Source organism: Erpetoichthys calabaricus, chromosome 2 (assembly GCF_900747795.2).
Source record: "Erpetoichthys calabaricus chromosome 2, fErpCal1.3, whole genome shotgun sequence".
NCBI classification, from domain to species: Eukaryota; Metazoa; Chordata; class Cladistia; order Polypteriformes; family Polypteridae; genus Erpetoichthys; species Erpetoichthys calabaricus.
Window position 1 is genome coordinate 349,960,728 of NC_041395.2, and position 18,925 is coordinate 349,979,652.

At 42.9% G+C, this 18,925-nt stretch overlaps 1 protein-coding gene and 2 long non-coding RNA genes across 4 annotated transcripts in view; all 3 read right to left on the reverse strand.

Moving 5' to 3' along the window:
• Positions 1 to 18,925, reverse strand: part of LOC114647426 (prestalk protein-like) — an 87,874-nt gene that overhangs the window by 16,045 nt on the left and 52,904 nt on the right. Inside the window, exons 28-29 of one of the 2 annotated variants that reach the window (XM_051922413.1) lie at positions 2,457 to 2,576; positions 1,760 to 1,906 (exon numbers count right to left, since the gene is read on the reverse strand). In XM_051922413.1, the coding sequence (XP_051778373.1) occupies positions 1,760 to 1,906; positions 2,457 to 2,576 (267 nt within the window). Of the gene's footprint in view, positions 1 to 1,753; positions 1,907 to 2,456; positions 2,577 to 18,925 lie in introns of both variants that reach the window. The other variant, XM_051922412.1, reaches the window with a different exon arrangement.
• Positions 7,607 to 9,807, reverse strand: LOC127526574 (uncharacterized). The gene is made up of 3 exons (XR_007934068.1): positions 9,687 to 9,807; positions 8,987 to 9,133; positions 7,607 to 7,803 (listed from the first exon to the last, which is right to left on the reverse strand). It is a non-coding gene; the product is annotated as an uncharacterized LOC127526574 (long non-coding RNA).
• On the reverse strand, positions 12,184 to 14,675 carry LOC127526573 (uncharacterized). The gene is made up of 3 exons (XR_007934067.1): positions 14,530 to 14,675; positions 13,886 to 13,993; positions 12,184 to 12,318 (listed from the first exon to the last, which is right to left on the reverse strand). It is a non-coding gene; the product is annotated as an uncharacterized LOC127526573 (long non-coding RNA).

The following is an 18,925-nucleotide window of genomic DNA, read 5'->3' on the forward strand; positions in this document are numbered from 1 at the left end:
CTGATTAACATAGAATAAAAGTAAGGTCCAATGGCCAGGGAGGACAGAAAAAACAAAAAAAATCCACCCAAGTATGCAGATGTCACTGGTGTCCTCTCCCCTCGTCCCCTCTGATCGTCAACCAGCGGTCTCCTGATGTCGCTTCTGCCTCCAACTGGAAGTGCCGCCCCTTCTGCCCGGGACACACATAAAAACTTCCTCATGAAAGATCTCAGTCTGAGTAAGACGTGCGTCTGAGCAGGACGTCAGTCCCTTCAACCATGCGTTGACAATACCTTTTCACTTTGCATTTTGTTTGTCTTCTAAAAGACGGTAACATATACAATAAATGTTCACTTTCTTCTCTTCACTAGTTGGAATTTTGGGATCACTGGAATTAATCCCCCAAAAAAGCCAAACTGAAATGAAAATTTTAAAGGTAACGAATATCCAGACTCTCATCTCCTCAATCCTGTGCAATCACCTTCTTTAAATTCCCAACCAAATACACCTTCTGTTTCACTCGAACCCTGAGCCATGGCAGGACTGGGGTCTTAACTTAAAAACTACATGGTGACCTAACCTTAAAAGTTATGAGGGACCTAATAAACAAGGAGACTCTACACTCTACCCTAGCGTTGATATCAAAGCAGATTAAAAACGCAAATCATCCTGCCATTAAACATGTATTCACCAAATCTTTATGTCTGATGTGAGAGTTTGCATATAAGTTGATAAATATTTTGTATGTCTTTATTTGTAACTTAGGCAAAGCAATGGAATATTAGTGTTACCTTATATGAGAAGCATTCATGTTTACCCCCCTTTACGACTGAGTCTCTTTGAATTTTACAACAGAGTTGGGGGGAAAGTGCCTGAAAGAAGTTTGGCGAGTGCTTCTGTGCTAAAGTCTCTCCCTTCAACCCCAACAAGAAAGCCAGGCTGCCTAACTGAAAAGCTTTAGCTCAACATATGGTTTGGGGGCAGGTGTGGAGGTGTTCTAGTCCCCCATTGGTCTGAAGTATGGCTGTTTGGAATTGGCTTGTATCAGAAGCTTTTAAGTACCATGACGCCCTATTGGCTGTAGGGGTTGGACAGAACATCTATAAATTTACTTGCTTAACCTCACACTCTCTCTCTTACTAACATCTGATGAAGGAGCATCTCCCTCTCTTACCAAACTGATGAACTGAAAGGAAAACACAATGGAGAGCACAGCTTGGCAGCCATATTGAAACAGGCATTCGGCGAGCTGACCACAAATGAGGCCTTAACTAGAGACATTAAGTAACTAACAAGTCTGTGTGCTGCCTGAAACTACACATCACCATTTATGAGGTTGTAAGGTTGCTAATATTCAAATGTACTTTGCATATTGTTATTATTTATGAATATTACCAATAATACATTGTTTAAATTGTAACTTAACTCCTGCTTGTCTTTTACTACACCTAATTGCTTTAAGTTATAGATGTAGAAGGGAAGGTGGAGAGACGTCATATACTATAATACCTTATGAACAGTGGTAAGTCTGTGAGATTTGAGGCATTTTGAGAAAGGCTACACATTAATAATACAATAGGGGAAAGTAGAGTAATATATTATAGTACCAAGACAAAACACTCCCCATCTCATTTGGGTCATCTGAGAACCCCATAGAAGAGCACCCAACATAGCCACATGTTTTAAAGTAGACCGCAAGGAAAGTGTTCAAGTGTTCTTCACAACTTCACTCCAATGTACTAATATAGAAGACTGTCCACATCACGATAACTCTCACCTGGAATCGCTGAGGCATAACAGAAGTCTGTGTCGCAGCACTCAGTGGTCCGGACAATGCTGCCCTGTCCAAAGTTGATGGAGGTCGTCTCATTGCAGCTGTCTGGAATGGTGCAGTACTGCTGAATGTAGTTGTGGGACGATCCGCCTTGAATGAGAGGAGAGGAGATGGTCAAGTGTGGAGAAGACAAAGAATTCAAGACATTGAGCTTATGGACTTGATCCCCTAATGCATGGAGAAGGAATCATTTAGAATCGGAGTATAAATCGAGGGCGAGGGCTCAAAAGCAGCTGGAGTTGGACTGGATGATAGAAGGAGACCTCCCTTGGACAAGCGTCATACACACACACACACACACACACTCAGTCCAGTGCTTTCATTCTTTGGTCTCCATGAAGATGCCATTCACTTTAAGACAATTCTCACTGGTTTTGTACTTGTGACTTATCAGATCAGAATTCATGACATTGTTTTTGTCGTTATTACAGCTGGAGCTCAGGTGGAATTAACGGACTCACTCAGAGTCACACAGGCTTTCAGAGGGGGAAACTGACCACCTTAGTTGTGGTTTAGAGCCTTCTGGAACATTGAGTAACCAATGCAGGTCCTCTTCTATAAACTGCTGGTTGACTTCCATGGCTGTATGCAGCTCCTGCCTTTGTGACTTTCTCCATCTGCTCTCCCGATTCTCACTTACCTAAAATGTCCTGGCCAAACACCGTTGTGCAGGTTGTGTGTTGAGAGCTGCACACATCGAATGAGTCTTGACAGTTATTCAGATTATCAGAGAAGCAGGAAGGGCAGACCAGGCTGGAAACTAAAATAAAGAAAGGAGCAGGTTATAAAATATCAGAGAAATCAGAACTCAGGCCATTTATTCCATGTCCACAAATGCTAAAGAGCTCAGGAGTGTAAAAGACGTCATCGTGTCCGTAAATGACTAGGAACACCAAACATCTGTGCCCCTCAATGGTGTCCCTTGTAAACACCATTCCCTCCTTAACTACAGAATTTTATGACATTTGTTTCAATGTCGCTGAAGAGGCCACCAAACATAACTGACCGACAGATGATGACGTGTCAGCTTTGATTGTGTGTTTGGGTCATCTTCCTAAGGCCATTTTCAAGACACAACGGTGAGGCCAGCTTTGACGTAGTCAGGTATTCTCTGGCCTTTATTTAATTTTATCACTTTACCACTAAGAGATAAAATAGACCAACATTCATTAAAATATTTAAGATACTAAGAAAACGAGACACACTTGGGCGGCCACTAACAGGCAAGTCTTCTTCATTCTTTCATTTGATCGTCTACATCCCCACAAATCAATTAACACGCTCAGTCTGCCCTTTCCATATAAACGTCTTGCCAGTCTTATGATTCTCCTCATCTTTGTCATTTTTCCTTAAGGCTTTGTATTGTTTCTGCAAGATTTTCAACGTTGCTTTTTCCGAATTTCACTTGTATTTTGTTGTTTCCCGTTATCTTTGGATGTGTTAAATTTTCTTGTTTTTTTTTTTTGGTTTTCCATGAGTCGTCATGTCTGGTCACAGTTGCTGCTTTTATCAATGTGCTGCTAGACTTGTGGTTACCAATGAGTGATGTCATCTCTACCCCAGTTTTGGTGCCATGTGCTCCTCTGCATACTGTAGATGACTGTACATAGAAACTCAAACAGAGTTTGGGGTCTTAGTGGTAGGACTTCTGATTTAAGGTGTAAGGCAAATATTTCTATCTTGGGTTTTAATTAATACTTTGATGGTGTCATTTGATTGAGGTAGGATCCCAGGTTTTTGACGCTGATATTGTTTCAGTCTCATCTCTTGGTTCTAATCCAGACCTTATGTTTTCATGCATCCTTTTGCCAGTGCAGCCCTAACCGTTTCTTGACATTTTGTAAACACTGACATGAGCTGTGAAAGCTGGAGTTTAGTGTTCATTTAAGGGAGAACTCTTTTACATTGAAGTTGTGACAGAAGGGGTTCAGGACTTTTCCGACTGGGGCTGATTTTCATCTCATGGTATGCATTGCCTTTTGAAATTGCAGAAGGGATTCAGAGAAGCACATTTCAGTGGGGATAACCCAAGGTTTGTTGAGAAGCTCAGACAAGTAGAGCAGACACGCCAATGTGTTCTGTAAGACGAGTTAGGTCACAAGCCTTGCTGATGTGTAAACGGAGAGACTGAGGAGTTCACCATACCTTATTAAGAAGAAGTGCAGGACCTAAAGTGAGATGGACCGGAAATGCCTTGCTTAGATAAATGAAGAAGGTGGGCCGCTGGTCCGAGTCAGTGCTGAACTGCCCAAAGTGCACCTAAATGTATCATCCAGAAGATCTGACTAAGTCACCAGGGTCCCATTTACTGTGTCAGTGAAGGTGTGATTGCCTTCTTTCTATAATTTGTGCTCCGGAGTGTGAAGGCACATTTCTCAATGATTAGTTAAGTGTTATGCATTTGTAGGATGCTCATTCCATTTCTGATGTCACTTTTCTGTTTTACTTTCATTTTGAGAGTGATGAAATTCCTTAAGGTAATGTGCTGTATCAGCGTGTGCTCCTAACTTCTCTCTCTGTCTCTTCTCTGATGTTGTTTTGCTTTTTATGGGTGCCACCATTTTGTTGTACAGTCGTTATGGCTTCGCTATGGTAATCTGGTCAGAGGTCACGGCTTGTGAGATCATTTGTACTGTACACTTCCTCCTTATTTCAGTTTGATGGACCTTCCATGTGACCTTTAGTGCTTATTCAGCACAGAGAGAAGTGTGTGCATTGCAACAGGTACACACGTCGTAAATGTAGGAAGGACGGTCCTTGCGTGTGTGTGAACTGTTAACATTTGAATTTGATGATTGCATATAGCGCGGAACTGACCTCTCTGTACTATTAATTCCTCTGCATGTCCTGGAGTACAAAAGACACAGCACCATACAGCAACGTGGAGACTGGCAAGATCGGGAAAAAACAAAACCCATGCGAAACACGCAGTCACTGATTACAAGCGCAAGGTGTTATGCGAATGAATATGAATAATATGAATAATGTTGCATCTGTGCCACAATGTTTTCCGAAATGTACTATACAGGTCATAAAATGAATAATTCCAAGTATCATATATACCAATGTCTCTGTTTTTGTTTGTTTTTTTGACCATAAGGTGAATACTAATTCTATGTGAACAGGAACACTCAATAAAAACTGAATAAAAAAAAAAACATCAAGTGACGGTGAGATACAAAGAAGGAAGGCCGATTCACCAGCGTCTGTGTGTCAGCTTTTATCCCTCCAGATCAGAGAATGTCCACTTCCATTGCCTCAAAACATCACTCACATCACATCTCCAGTTATTCCCAGTTTCAAATAAAAACTAACAGCGTCAGATCCCTGGGTGGGGGGGCCGTAGTATGTATCGTGATCGCGACTGAGAGAATAAAAGTGAAAATAAAACGATAACTTTCACAAGTCCTATAAATGTACACCGTCTGTTACAGACGTAAACCAAATGTATGTGTGTACTGTATGATATTAACAATAAGAGCAGCTCACTACTGAAAATGACAAATACAGGAGGCAGACTGGATCGAACCGGGACTCTTGATTACAAGTCAGCAAATCTTACCGCTACACCACGGAAGCTGTTGTATCGTCCTTGAACCTTTTGTGAAAGTGTTTGTTTGATCTTTGGACTTCAGGCTTCACACATTATATAGTTTATACCAACATTTTGTCATTTACTACTAAAATATGAAAAAAATTTCAGTTTTAACAATGTGCTTACACAGATTACTGTAGAAATGGAACACAGATGAAATGCGTGTGTTCCAAATAACGATCTATTATTTCCACTCTAAAACTCCAGCACTTCACTCCCAGATAATCAATCAAGGCATGAGCTGGGAGAACTTTTGTACGGAGGTAGGGGATGGAATAGCAGGCAGCTTGCTGCTGGTCTTAATCAGCACATTTACAGGACAAAAGATGCTGAAGGAAAGGTGCGAACGGATTTAAGGTGGGCCAGATCTACGAGTTTTTTCGTAGGCTCTGGTAATTCTAGTGTTAACAAAACAGCATAGCTGCTGAATGCATCACCTGGACCCTGGCAATAACAGAGGACATTTGTTTTTGCCATTGTGTGCCTGTAACTAAACAAACCTTTAAATACTTTTTCTAGGTTTGTGTCAGGCAATGGGCAGCAAGTGTAGGGAAAAGACAAGGATGTGTTCAGAGGACAGGCTAGAAGTTCAAATACCAGACAAGAATAAAGAAAACTGGGACACCAAGCCAGAAACGCAGCTCTTCAACGTGGTCCATAGAAGCCAAACAGCACAATGTAACTGAGACTGGACAACCCCACCCTGATCCCCGACTCTTCCAGCATGACGTTTGTTTGTCCGACTTTATCAGATCCAACTCCAGGACGCTGTGATATGTGACAAGGAGACTCACACCAATCTGTCATCTACATGTTACATGACTGGCAGCAGGTGTAGTGACAGCACACAACATGACTGCAGCCATGTAAAGAAGTCACTAAATGGCATTGGACATCACACTGTGTAATACATAATGCCATCATGATGCAGTCACTGCTAAAATAATAAAGAGTGCTCAAATTATAATTTTAAAAATGTGATGAAAACAAATTTAGAAAGGCGTAACGTGAAGAACAGGCCAGAAATTATGAATAAAAGAATGATAAGGGACTCAGCCTAATTTAAGAAGAGGGGCTTGAGTTTTGGAAAAGTTCAGATATTACCTCAGGTTTAAGGAGTTGAATGGGGGGCTTTAATTACCAATAGGGATGAAGCTCTGATGAGAAACGTTCACACCAACATGATGATGAGGATACAGCAAAGGGGCAAGTGATCTGCATTTGAGAAATCTAACTGAAGCTGATCATCAGGAGTCCCCTGCTTTGAGCTCAAATAAGAATTCACTCAAGTGACTGATAGTGGGAGACCACACGAGACGTCTGCGGAGCTTCATTATCAACAGAGTTGGGGATCTTCATTTGTTCAAAGCTAAATTATCCAGATATTTATGAGAATGAAAAAAGAAACACGTCAGGAAACTTCAAGGCAGCCACTGGGTAATACAGGAAAGGTCACACTGTGAGCCTGAATGACCCATCAAGCCAGACGCTCTGCAATTGTCTCCTGAATGAAACATTGAGAGTCGAAAAATTGGAGTTCAGCAAAGGGTCTGAAGTGCCTGACAACCATGTAGATCGATTAAACCCCTGAAGCAGACTGCAAATCAAGGGAGCATGAAAGCAGCATCGAAGGCTGGCACAGGTGAAGGAGACCCATTGAGTGTGTCTGCAGTAAAAACTCAGCAACAGTCCACAAGTTCAAATTAAAACAACACCATAACAATCACATACAACCCTCAAATCAAAGAGACGTGTTTAGCCTGACAGGTCAAATAACCGAAGGAGGTGACCCTTCAGCCAGATCTGCTCATCCCGATTCTACTTACTCGGCCTGTTGCAGAGGCTCCCTTGACAGCAGGTGATGTTCGAGAATGAGCTGACACCTAAGGGGGAGCTCAAGTAACTTGGGTTTTCACAGATGCTCCTTGAGGCACATCCCGTGTATCTGAGTGGTCCGGGACCTTAAAAAAACCCCACAAATATTACATGAATAATCCACAAGTTAAGCGTCCATCAGTGACTTCCAGTTGTCAGTTAATCAAGAACATTTGTGCCCAAAGAAATACAACAGACTCGCTGACAGAATCAGTGAACAGGAGCACCAACTGCTTCATCCTGCCCCTGAGTGCATTCGCTTTAATGGAAGGACGCAATGGAGGCTTTTAATTGGATGATCCCGTTGTGACCTTCACATATCCTGCCACCCTTTTAGTTTGCTGTACTGCGAATGAGCGAGAACAGAAGAAAGCAAATGACAGACGAGTCAGCCTTCACTCCCACTTGCCTGAGGTGAAGCAGTGGTCTTGCACACCAGTACAACTCACGGTGTTCTGGCAGATGCCATCTGTCCCCACGCAGCACACCAGCCCATTAAAGTTGTTCGTTGTGTTCACTGCAAGAAGAACAAGAAACAAGCGAATGAGTTTGATAGTTTGTGGCAGCCATGGGTCAGGCAGCGTTCAGACATACAAAGACTCTGTCTGGGGTTTGTATTTTTGTAAGTTCCCCCACTCCTTTGTCTGCTTCCCTGCTATCATTTAATTTAATTGCAGGTGTTATCTCCAGCAGATACGTCACTTCACCGGATGGCCAAAGTTCCTCAATGAAGCTTCAGCTGGAGAAAGGGGGTTTGTCTCCCATCGGTCCCCCGTAGTCCTACTCACAAGTTCAGTATCTGTCTCATCAGACCATAAGTCTGCTGGGAGAACAATGCAGACCTGTGTTCTCCTTTCACTGATATAACGATATGGGGGACCATTCCTCTCAGCACCATCTACCACAAAGCAGCCCTTGCTGGAGGTGTGTGCCGACTAGCTGGGTGGTCCCCAGGATCCTTGGGAGGTTGCCCTCTTCCCTGCTTAGTTAACCTCTGCCTGAATACTTTAAGTCAGGGGTGTCCAAATCCAGTCCTGGAGGGCCACAGTGGCTGGTGGAATTCATTCTAACCATTTTCTTAATTAGTGACCAGTTTTTGCTGCTTATTAATTTCTTTTGACCGTCCATTAGTTATTTCTTTTTTCCTTAATTAGCAGCCAAACAATAATGAGACACAAAACAAGCCGCCACATGACCAGCTCACCACAGTATCTGAAAATGAAGAAAGGTGAAGGCCTCAGTAAGACGGATCTGCTCAGGTCACCAAAACATTTTGATGCTGTTATGAAAAATAGAAAGTCAAACCATTTTGTAAATGTCTGCTGTGGCAGAATGAGAGCAGCAATAAGTGTTGGAATTAAATAATGGCTTTAATTAACAGCAAGAATTAGTTGAAATTGGTTGGAATTTGAAGCCCCAATTTAGTTGGTCATCTGCTGGCTTGTTTCACATATCAGTTTTTTTTTTGGCTGCCATTAAATGAATAAAAGAATCAATTCAGAGGACTGAATCCTTAAAAACAGGGCTATGAAAATGAGGGGAAAGACGTTAATTAGCAGTGAAAGCTGGTCACTGATTATGAATAGGGTTAGAATGAAATCCTGCAGCCACCCCGGCCCATCAGGACTGGAGTTGGACAGCCCTGCTTTAAATGCCAGTCACGTCAAGGTCCAAGCACTAGGATGGCATTGGGTTCTGACCTTTATCTGCGTTGCAAAAATCCGAGTTGCAGCACTTTGAGATCTGTGTCACACTCCCTTGCCCATAGTTGATGGAGAGACTCGTGTTACAGGTGTACGGAGTTGGCACTGAGCAGGACCTCTGAAGAGTGAAAGTGTTATAATAGTCTGGAGAGAGAAAAAGAGATGGAGATGGAGTTAAGTGATCAGCAAAACAAGAAATGAAGCAGCATCTTCACAAATCAGTCCTCCAAGTGGCCATTCAACTTGGCAGCTGACAAAACCAAAAGCTGTCTGATTTCTACGCCAACAACAGACTCGCCCTCACAGAACATTTTTTATATTCTGAACTTACTTTCTCTATTACATGGGAGACAAATCCTGTCCAAGTAACACGGAGTACAAGGCAAGAAGCAACCTGGGATGGGGTGCCAGCTTACTCCTGGCTAGACTGTGACAGACACACATGGAATTGGGATGTAGAAGGGAACTGGACCTCCTGGGTCACATTTAAATTGACAAACATGCCCTCCACAGGTGTGTGTGTGTGTCATCTAATTACCTGCAAGGGGGCCATGAGATTTGGGCTAGCAGAACTTCTCAGATTATCATTACAGTACATACAAAAAAAAAAAAAAATGACTGGCGACTGCAAGCTCCTAATTTTATACATCACAACGGAAATGAAAAGAGCAAATGTTACAAAGCAGAAGTAACTTACACTGAGTGGAGATCGAAACAGACGACACACAAGAACCCGGAGCACTGCAGACGGTGAAACTGCCTGGGCACTCATATGACGAGTTATAAGAGTAGCAGCTGCTGCAGATAAATGTGTTATTATCTGGAAGAAAGACATGAAGCACCGTGAATTATGGCAGCACTGCGTGAAATAAATCAAATATTTGGAAAGAATAAAAGAGTAAAACTGACTTAGCAGTTGACTAACATAACGAAAAACATACGGCACAGCAGGCCTTCAAATTCAAGGTCACATGTAGCGTACATCAAACACATACTAAGAACATCAAAGAAATCAGAAGGATATCTGGGAGAATTATCTGATATTATTAGCTTGGTGTTCACCAAAAGAGGGCTGAAAATGAAAAATGTCAACTCAGAATGCAGAAGCCTTATTGTTAGCACCAGGGATCACAAAGAAGGTAACTAAGAGGTTAAGCGGGCAAAGTATGGTGAACTTCTGATTGCAAGCGGACAAGAGCCTCATTATCTGACCAACACGACCTGACTGATGGCCTTCATGCTGTTCATTTGATGATCAATGCCTTTACGTATCTCTTAGTCGTTAGTTTAAATCTTTAAAAACCTAACTTTTTTTAGGGGGCACATGCTGTATAAAGCTCTCACTATAAATACACAACATTATGCACTGATGTCAGAGGAACAACAAAATTCAAAATGGCTGGATGACAAACTACAAAAACACAGGACAGTGGGATGTGGCATTGTGAAGTGAGGACCCTCGCTTTGGATTAAAACAGTGAATGTTTGACGGACGCTCCAGTGCAGTAAGGTATTGTCACACACGTGGGTATGGGAGACGGTTCGTTAGCTCAAACGGTGTTATTCTCAGCCGGACTGTGGGTTGGTGCTGTCGTCTGATCCTTTCTCCTTTTGTCCCTCTGCAGACCAGCCGAAAACCTTGCCTGTCAATGTCATCACCACCGGTCCACCCACTGTTGACGGATCTCTGGTACCCAGAATCCATCATCCTGCCACATCAGTTCCTGTTCCGGCCTCCCTGACGCCACCTCTTCCTCTGTTGAGCCATATTTAAAGACCAGCCTACAACCTGCTAGTGTGGCTTTGAAGTCCACATCTGTAGAGACGTGTTTTCTTTATTTTTGCTGATTTTTCTGTAAAGATGGTGGCCGTCTCCAAAACCTTTTTCTGTCTACTGCCTATTTTTTATTACAGTATACATTAAATGTGACACATTGGCTTATTATCAGATGTCACCTTTGCTTGTATTGTTGGTGAAATTTAGTTTCACAGTTTAATCTTCTGTATGTTGAATTTCCTATTCCAGCTTTCAGAAACACACACAACAATCAGGACACAAGAGGCTTGTTAGGGTTTTGGTTTCTGTTTTTTGTTTTTCTCTGTGGATTCCTGTGATCTAAAACTCATTTTGGAAGTTTTCGAGGTTCCTGAATATGAATCTGACATGTAGTTTTGGAAGTTCCTGTCACTTTAAGAGGTAAGACATTTTTGTACTGTTTCAGCTGCCATTTTGTATTTTCATGACTGTCACCATGTTGGATTCCTGTCGTTAGCACCACTATATGCATGGCTAGGGGCGTGTCCTTGGAGGCCGTGACCTTCAGGTGATGATAGAACGAAATAAAAGGTCACTTCCTTAGCCAAGCTGCAGATTCGAAACCCCTTTTCATGTTACACTTTCAAAAAGAACTTCTGTTATAGGATCTTGAAATTTTGGACCATAGTTTTTGTCTCTCACTGTGACTTTGACTGTCATGTTTCCGATCTCCAGTCTTTGGCCCTTTTCTGTTTACTAGCCAATCTACTAGTCCACTCTCAATCTCTGCACCAGTCATACGATGGCCATTTTAATCGTGTTATGGCTGCTCATCTCACTGTTGTGGTGCTGCAGTGCCTCACCTCTTTTCTCATTTTACTCTGTCTGTCATTGTCCCTTGCTCCCTTGTCCTAGTTTTCTTATACATTTTATTTTGTGTTTTGTTTCTGTCCTCCCAGGTGTCACAGTCAGTTGGACTGCCATCATCAGTGGGCTATTGAAGACATTGCTGCCTGCCTGGCCACCTTGCTGTGGCATTGGCTGGATTGAAACTTAGCTCTGTGGCTGCTTCTCTCTCCTCGAGGTTTGCTGTTACTCACTTTGGTCTTTCTGGGTGTTTGACCATCAGATTTGTCTTTGGGTTATTGAGTTTTGGTTTTTTGGAATTTTTGTATTTCAGACTTTTTCAGCATTTCTGGGTACTCACCATTTTTATTTCTTAATTTGTTCTTTCTTCTGTTTTAGATTTCAGGAGTTTATTCCATTTTGTTTCTTAATGTTTTTTATTTAGTGTTATAAATCTTTGAACATTTTATTCTGGATTTGGAAAGCTTTAATTAAACAAATGAATATAATAATGTAGCCAAGGTGTTTTGGTGGTTTTGACCTTTCATTTCTGAATAAGCTTTATAATTCTTACAAATTTGTCACAGCTTACTTGGTTTGTTACAGAAGTTCCCTTGGCAGCAGCTGACGGGCAGGCCAACGTTGAAGTTCAAAATGGCACTTGCGTTTGCGGGATTGTCACAGACCCATCTTGAAGAACATCCCATGTACTGAGTCCAACCTGTAACTGGACAAGTTTCAGAAAAGCAGTTAGTCCTTTGAATTCCTGTCAAGCACACATTCATACAAATTCTTTAGTAGACAAGGAGCTGCAGCCTAAGCCTAACCCTAATTCTTGTACAAACCTCATGTGTTGAATCGTGACATTCATTTGTACAGAGACGCGCTGAATCAGCACACGGTTAGCTGTAAGTGACGGGTTTGGCGTCTGTTCACTAAGGGCACCCGGCTGAGCCCCAGGACCACTCCTTCTTGATGTCTCTCACTGGGTTTCTCTTCTTTCCTCATCACTTTTTCCTTCTTTGGTTTGCTACACAACGTCTCGAGTTCGCCCAACCAGTCTACATGTGTTTTCTGGACTTGGAAAAGGTGTTCGACCGTGTCCCTCTGGGAATCCTGGGAGTATGGGGTACCGGACCCCCTGATAAGGGCTGTCAGAGCTTGGTCTGCATTGCCAGCAGTAAGTCAAACCCATATCCAGTGAGAGTTGGACTCCGCCAGGGCTGCCCTTTGTCACCGATTCTGTTCATTAGTTTTATGGACAGAACTTCTAGGCACAGCTAGTGTGTTGAGGGGGTCCGGTTTGGTGGGCTCAGGATTGGGTCACTGCTTTTTGCAGATGACGTTGTCCTGTTTGCTTCATCAGGCCGTGATCTTCAGCTCTAACTGGATCGGTTCGCAGCACCTCTAAATCCGAGACCATGGTCCTCAGCAGGAAAAGGGTGGAGTGCCATCTCAGGATTGGGAGCGAGATCCTGCCCCAAGTGGAGGAGTTCAAGTATCTTGGGGTCTTGTTTACAAATGAGGAAAGAATGGAGCGTGAGATCAACAGGCGGATCGGTGCGGCGTCCACAGTGATGCAGGCTCTGCATCGGTCTGTCGTGGTGAAAAAGGAGCTGAGCCATAAGGCAAAGCTCTCAATTTACCGGTCGATCTACGCTCCTACCCAAAAGTTCTTTTGGTAGTAACCAAAAGAACGAGACCGCGAATACAAGCAGCTGAAATGAGTTTCCTCTGCAGGGTGTCTGGGCTTTCCCTTAAAGACAGGGTGAGGAACTCAGAGTAGAGCCGCTGCTCCTCCGCATCGAGAGGAGTCAGATGAGGTGGCTCGGGCATCTGATCAGGATACCTCATGGATGCCTCCCTGGTGAGGTGTTCCAGGCACGTCTAACCGGGAGGAGGCCCCTGGGAAGACCCAGGACACGCTGGAGGGACTATGTCTCCCGGCTGGCCTTGGAACGCCTTGGGATTCCCCCAGAAGAGCTAGAAGAAGTGGCCGGGTAGAGGGAAGTCTGGGTATCTCTGCACAAGCTGCTCCCCATTACCCGATCTCGGATAAGCGGAAGAGAATGGATAGATGGATGGATGGATGGTTTGCTACACATTTTGTACATAATCAAATATTTTCTCATGTACCCTGCTGGGTTAGTCTGCTATTAATTTCTCCAAATATCACCATTTGTCAATCTCAGTCTCTCATTTTAACAATTATAGCAAAGCAAGTGCCAAGGTAAAAAAGTTATCTAATAATAAAAATGAAATAAATCAACTGCTCTGTGGCAAATCCCAGATACCTGATGTGATGCAGTGATCTTCATCATCCACGCAATACACAAGATTCTGACAGAAGCCACCAGTTCCACCGCAGCACACAAGTCCATTGGGAATGTTGGACACGTTAACTAAGATTTAAAAAACAATCGTTACAGAAACTCTGATTATTGGCGACTTCATAGAGCTCCAATAACACAGGCCCTCCTGTGCACTTTATCAGGCTTGTCTCAGATATGTCAGTAGCTGGTTGGCAGTGAAATGAGGCGGGGGAACAGAGCCGCCATCAGCCACCGTGAGGCACACTTGAGGCATATTGTGGGGTCATGTGGTAGGTGGACACTTGAACTTTGAGCTCATCCCAAACTAAAAGGTACAGCACAGCTTGTCAGTCAGTTTGAGACCTCAGAGCTGTGCGATCCTTTTAAAAGTCAAATTCACGTGTAGTCTTTAAGGTATAACTGAAACAAAATGATTTCAATGTAAGTAGGACTTAAAATAAAAACTCAAATGTGAGACACTGAAGGCTCTGCAGCTCACACAGATACTGTGGTGGGAGTCTGCAGTTCTGCTGCCATCGGCAGAGCAAACACCAATGGCGTTAATGTCACGTGTTAGTCGAGTGAGTCATCCGCGCTTCGGACGTGTGCGTCCACTTCAAGCTCACCATTGTTGTTGTTGCACAAACCAGAGAGGCAGCACGTTGACATCCAAGTGCTACGGAAAAAGTCAAAGTTAACAGCCACGCTGATGTCGCAGTTCGAGGGGGCAGCACAGTACCGTTGGAAGCTGTTTGTCCAATAATAATCTGCATTAAAAAAAGAGGAGATATAGCATGAAATGCAGGATTCACATCAACATGTAATACGTTTTTGTGTTATCATTTTGGGCCCAGAGAGCTTTTTAAAGGCATGAATTTTAAACAGTAAGCCCAAAAGCCTCAATTAGGCTGGGCTCTAACACTCAGAAGCAGGTGTGGGGCCTTCACCCTCAAAAAGGCCAAAGCCTATAAAATCCTAAATGGAGAGATTAGAAAACCTTTCATTCCAAAGAAGCAAAAGTGACAGTCTGAGCAAAAAAGCTTTAAATTAAAAAATCAAAGCATGTAATATAACTGAGATGAACAAAGTTCTGGAATTGAAAATCATAAGCAAAACCAAATAACAAAGCGCTCAGTGCTTAAGTGTCTGCAGTTTCCATATCTGTGGATTGTTTTCAGGAACGTAACCCCAGCAGATAACAAGAATTGACTGCAATTCCAAAAAGAGATACAGCAAAAGATGAGATTATTGGGATAGGACGAGAGGACATCATATAAAAAAAATAGAAGTGTGCACATAAAGTTTGTTGCCACTCCACGTGCAACCTGAGCCAATTGAGCTGACATTCCAAACCCAACACCCAAACCGTGATGTGGAATATAAAGAAGACAAGATGTCTGATATGAAAGGGAAGATGAGTTTAGGAAAACGTCAAGAGACAGAAAGCGTGGTTTACTCACAGTTAAAAGTGGACTGAACAACTGAAGCACACATGGAATCTTGGGAAGAGCAGACTTGGCTGGTGCCGTTGCAGGAGCCCCATGAATAAGGCGAAGAGCATTGATTGCACTGTAAGGCCGCACCTTCAGGAAGAACGAGACAAGAACAATTACCACAGGCACTTGAGGGCCTGGACTGAGTCGGGGGAGCACTGTGGTTAGCCCCACTGCCTTACACTGCACTGAGGTGGGTTCAGCTCTGGGGGCAGCCATCACTGTTACCACTCACATTGAAAAGCAGCTCTGCCAGGACTGTACTTAGAAGAATGCAGGAGGCTCGCAGGCAGCTTCAGTTCCACAGACACAAATGACCACATACTGTAACATCCGCTAACCTTTCTTTAATGTTTCTCGTAATGTCCATTTTCAGTTTTCGAAAGAAGCAAGCTAGATTTGATGTGCATGAATACATGGCTGCCATCGCTAGTTTTCAGGTATGGTGCAGTGAGGTGCAGGACGTTGCCGTTTTCAATCGTTTTGTGCTTTCATGTGCACACATTACTGAAAGTAAGCTGTGACTGGTACATCGCTAAGTCTGCGGCTGCCATTTAGCTGAGTGGTAAGTCCAGCTGACTGTAATTACCAGCATCCTAACTGTGTATCCCAGCCATGCCAGCTCTGAGAACACAGCCGCCATCATCAGAGAAGTTGCGTGTCTCACAGTCGTCAGTTATAGAGCCATCCAACTCCATAACTGACTGTTTCATCAAAAACTGTGTAACATAGTAGGATGGGTGGAGTCTTGGGTTGGATTCCGGCATTAGATTGGCTTACAGAGTTAGTGAGAGTGAGTCCGATGGTGTTGCTGTTGCCATCGACCTCGGCTGAATGGTACCAGCAGTGTGTGAGTGGGTAGGCAGTGAATGAGGCAGATGGAAAAGGATCCCCAGAAGACTGCGGTGGCTGTGGCTGAAGAAGAAGATGGTGGTTTCAACTGCAGAAGGACCAACTACCACCGGCTTTGTCTCGAGTTTCAATTCCAATCCTCCAACTCTCATCCCAGGTCACTACAATAAGGACGAGATGCTCCTCATTCAAACCTTAGTTTTATTTTTCACTTTGTGATTTTAAAGTAAAGTAATAATGCTTCTCTGGTGTTTTATTAATAAGTCTGAGATTTTAGTCTGCGAAATAAATAATAAAGCATTAGGCATTTTGGCCAAACTTCCATTAACATAAATTGGACCAAGTTTTGTATTTGAAAACAGTAAAAGCCCCCTAAATGTCACCTTTTCAGGAGAAAATTGTGACTTTTCCTACATTTCTCCCAGTTAATGAACAGTAAACTAATGTGGACATCCAATAATTCATGCAGGTTTCAGAAAATGTGTGTCATGTCCTTCGGGTCAATTTTGACCCACCATTGACTTGGAATGGAATTTCCATTTCATTTGTGGTCTCCCAACCCATAACACTTCCAAAGGTTCCAAAGGTCACTTTTGTGTAAAGCCGCTACTCATTTTGAGCAGGCCGGTCCGTTTAGATCAGTTTCAATGCACCTGTAACTTTCGTGAATTTTCATCAGCTCTAAAGGTTAGTGTGGTCTGTAATTTATATCAGGTCTGAAATCAATGGGCATCTCAAAGGGTGTCAAAAAAGAACCACAAAGCACAGTGTTGGGTCAGCATTTGAAGACCTTCTAAGGGACTGTGGACATTTTCCAGTTCAAAATTGAGTGACTAAAGCTGTCAGGAGTGGAACGCTTTCATGAGCCGAGACCCTCCTGCTGTAGAAAGCTTTGTTCATGCAGACATCTTGTCAGGGCCATCCTTAGTGCTGGTGTGTAATAAGAATGTAAGTTGAATGTCACTGTGCTCTGTACAAGAAATTATTTTATAAATCCATTCACATGTGCAGGCCAGGCCAAAAGGGGCCCTCAGCATTTAGAAGTGCTTAGCCAAGTATCAGACAAGATGGACGGAGACAGCTTGAGGAATGTGTAGTCAACCTAAAGTCAGGTGTATGCTATTTTGTCTTCTGTTGAAAGTGAGCACAGGATCTTCTTTCCTTGTTTGGAAATGGACTATTTGCCAACGTGGAGGAACCAGTATAAAAGGCTTGGACTGCTGCCAAACACTTTGAAGCCGATGGATGGAAGATTATGTCATCTGTCCTGAAAATCCTTTCAGCGCGGCGACAAAAGACGGCAGACTGTAAAGATCAAGATCCCACCTTGATAAAGTTTGCCATAAGCTTCCCGTCTGTAAAGCCGCGTAAATTGTCAGTAATGAAAGCTAATTATTTTCTCTTATGTGATTTTTACCGCCGTATCACTATGGGGGGATATCGCCTTTTATATCATATCTATATATTTTTCGGTTACTTAAAACGCTGCAATTTCAAAAGAACTTATTCCAACTAGGGAGCTATATCGCCCCCTAAAGGAAACATGGTGGCACCTGATGCAAGAACACTAGTTGGTGATCTGCCACTTTCCCATTCTCAGGTACAGTGGACTGTCAACTGAATATAAAGAAGCTGCCCATTCTCATCTAGACGTGTCATTTATAAAACAGAATTTAAGCGGACATTTCTAAAGCACATATTGGATTCACGTCATTTTTCTCTGTTTCCTCCACTCTGGTGTGTTTTTCATGATGGCCTGTCCCAATCCCTTTTACTCACAGTTACCCAGACACTGCTGTAATTATTTTAGATATATTTATATATATATATAATTCTGAAAATATTGGGGCTTCATTAAATGGCCCAGATTGAATTTTAGGATTTTCAAACTGACATTTTCTTACTGCTTTCTTAATGATTTGCCTTCTATGAATACATGGCAGTCTGACAGACCTTTTTCCATGGTGATCCCTCCAAGACCTCCCTAATTTCCTGTTGACACCCCAGCATAACAAACCCTGTACTGACATTCAAAGTTGTAGTTTACAAGAGAAAACAGACTGCTGATATTTATGAGTGGTGATGGCAACTTTCAATTCGCATACCGTTCTACAAAACTGGCACTAAAATTTGTTTCACTGCCAGTTTTGCCCTTGTGAAATGCAAAGCTCACTAGAAAGAGCTTGATTGGATAAAAAACAAAACAAGGAACACCAATCCTGAAAACCCCACACTCCTTTGCTGTTTTCCACCATTGCGTAACGCAGATAATCCACTGCATGGCAGTCACATTACTTCTGCTTCTGCCCCTCGTTCACAGGGCCACAGGGGTGCAGTGCATTCTTAAAAATATCAAATGCTGCATATTTTCCACATGAAGACGCACATAAGAACACATTACATGCAGATTACGGTGATCTCGCCACACGAAAACTCACTACATGTAAGCTGCCCCTCACCATGATCTAACAACCAGCGTTTCCCGTTTGCCAATTCCTGCAGATGACGGTTCGAGTGCTCAGAGGAGCTTTGGCATTCACTTCTATCTCTGATGCATCTTTAGGGTTACAATCACAAAGACTGTCCTCACAATTGACTGCTACGATTGAGTTTCTGTTAATATTTCTTATATGTTCATTTCAATCATCTTGTATGATCTTCCACTTGTTTGGGTTCT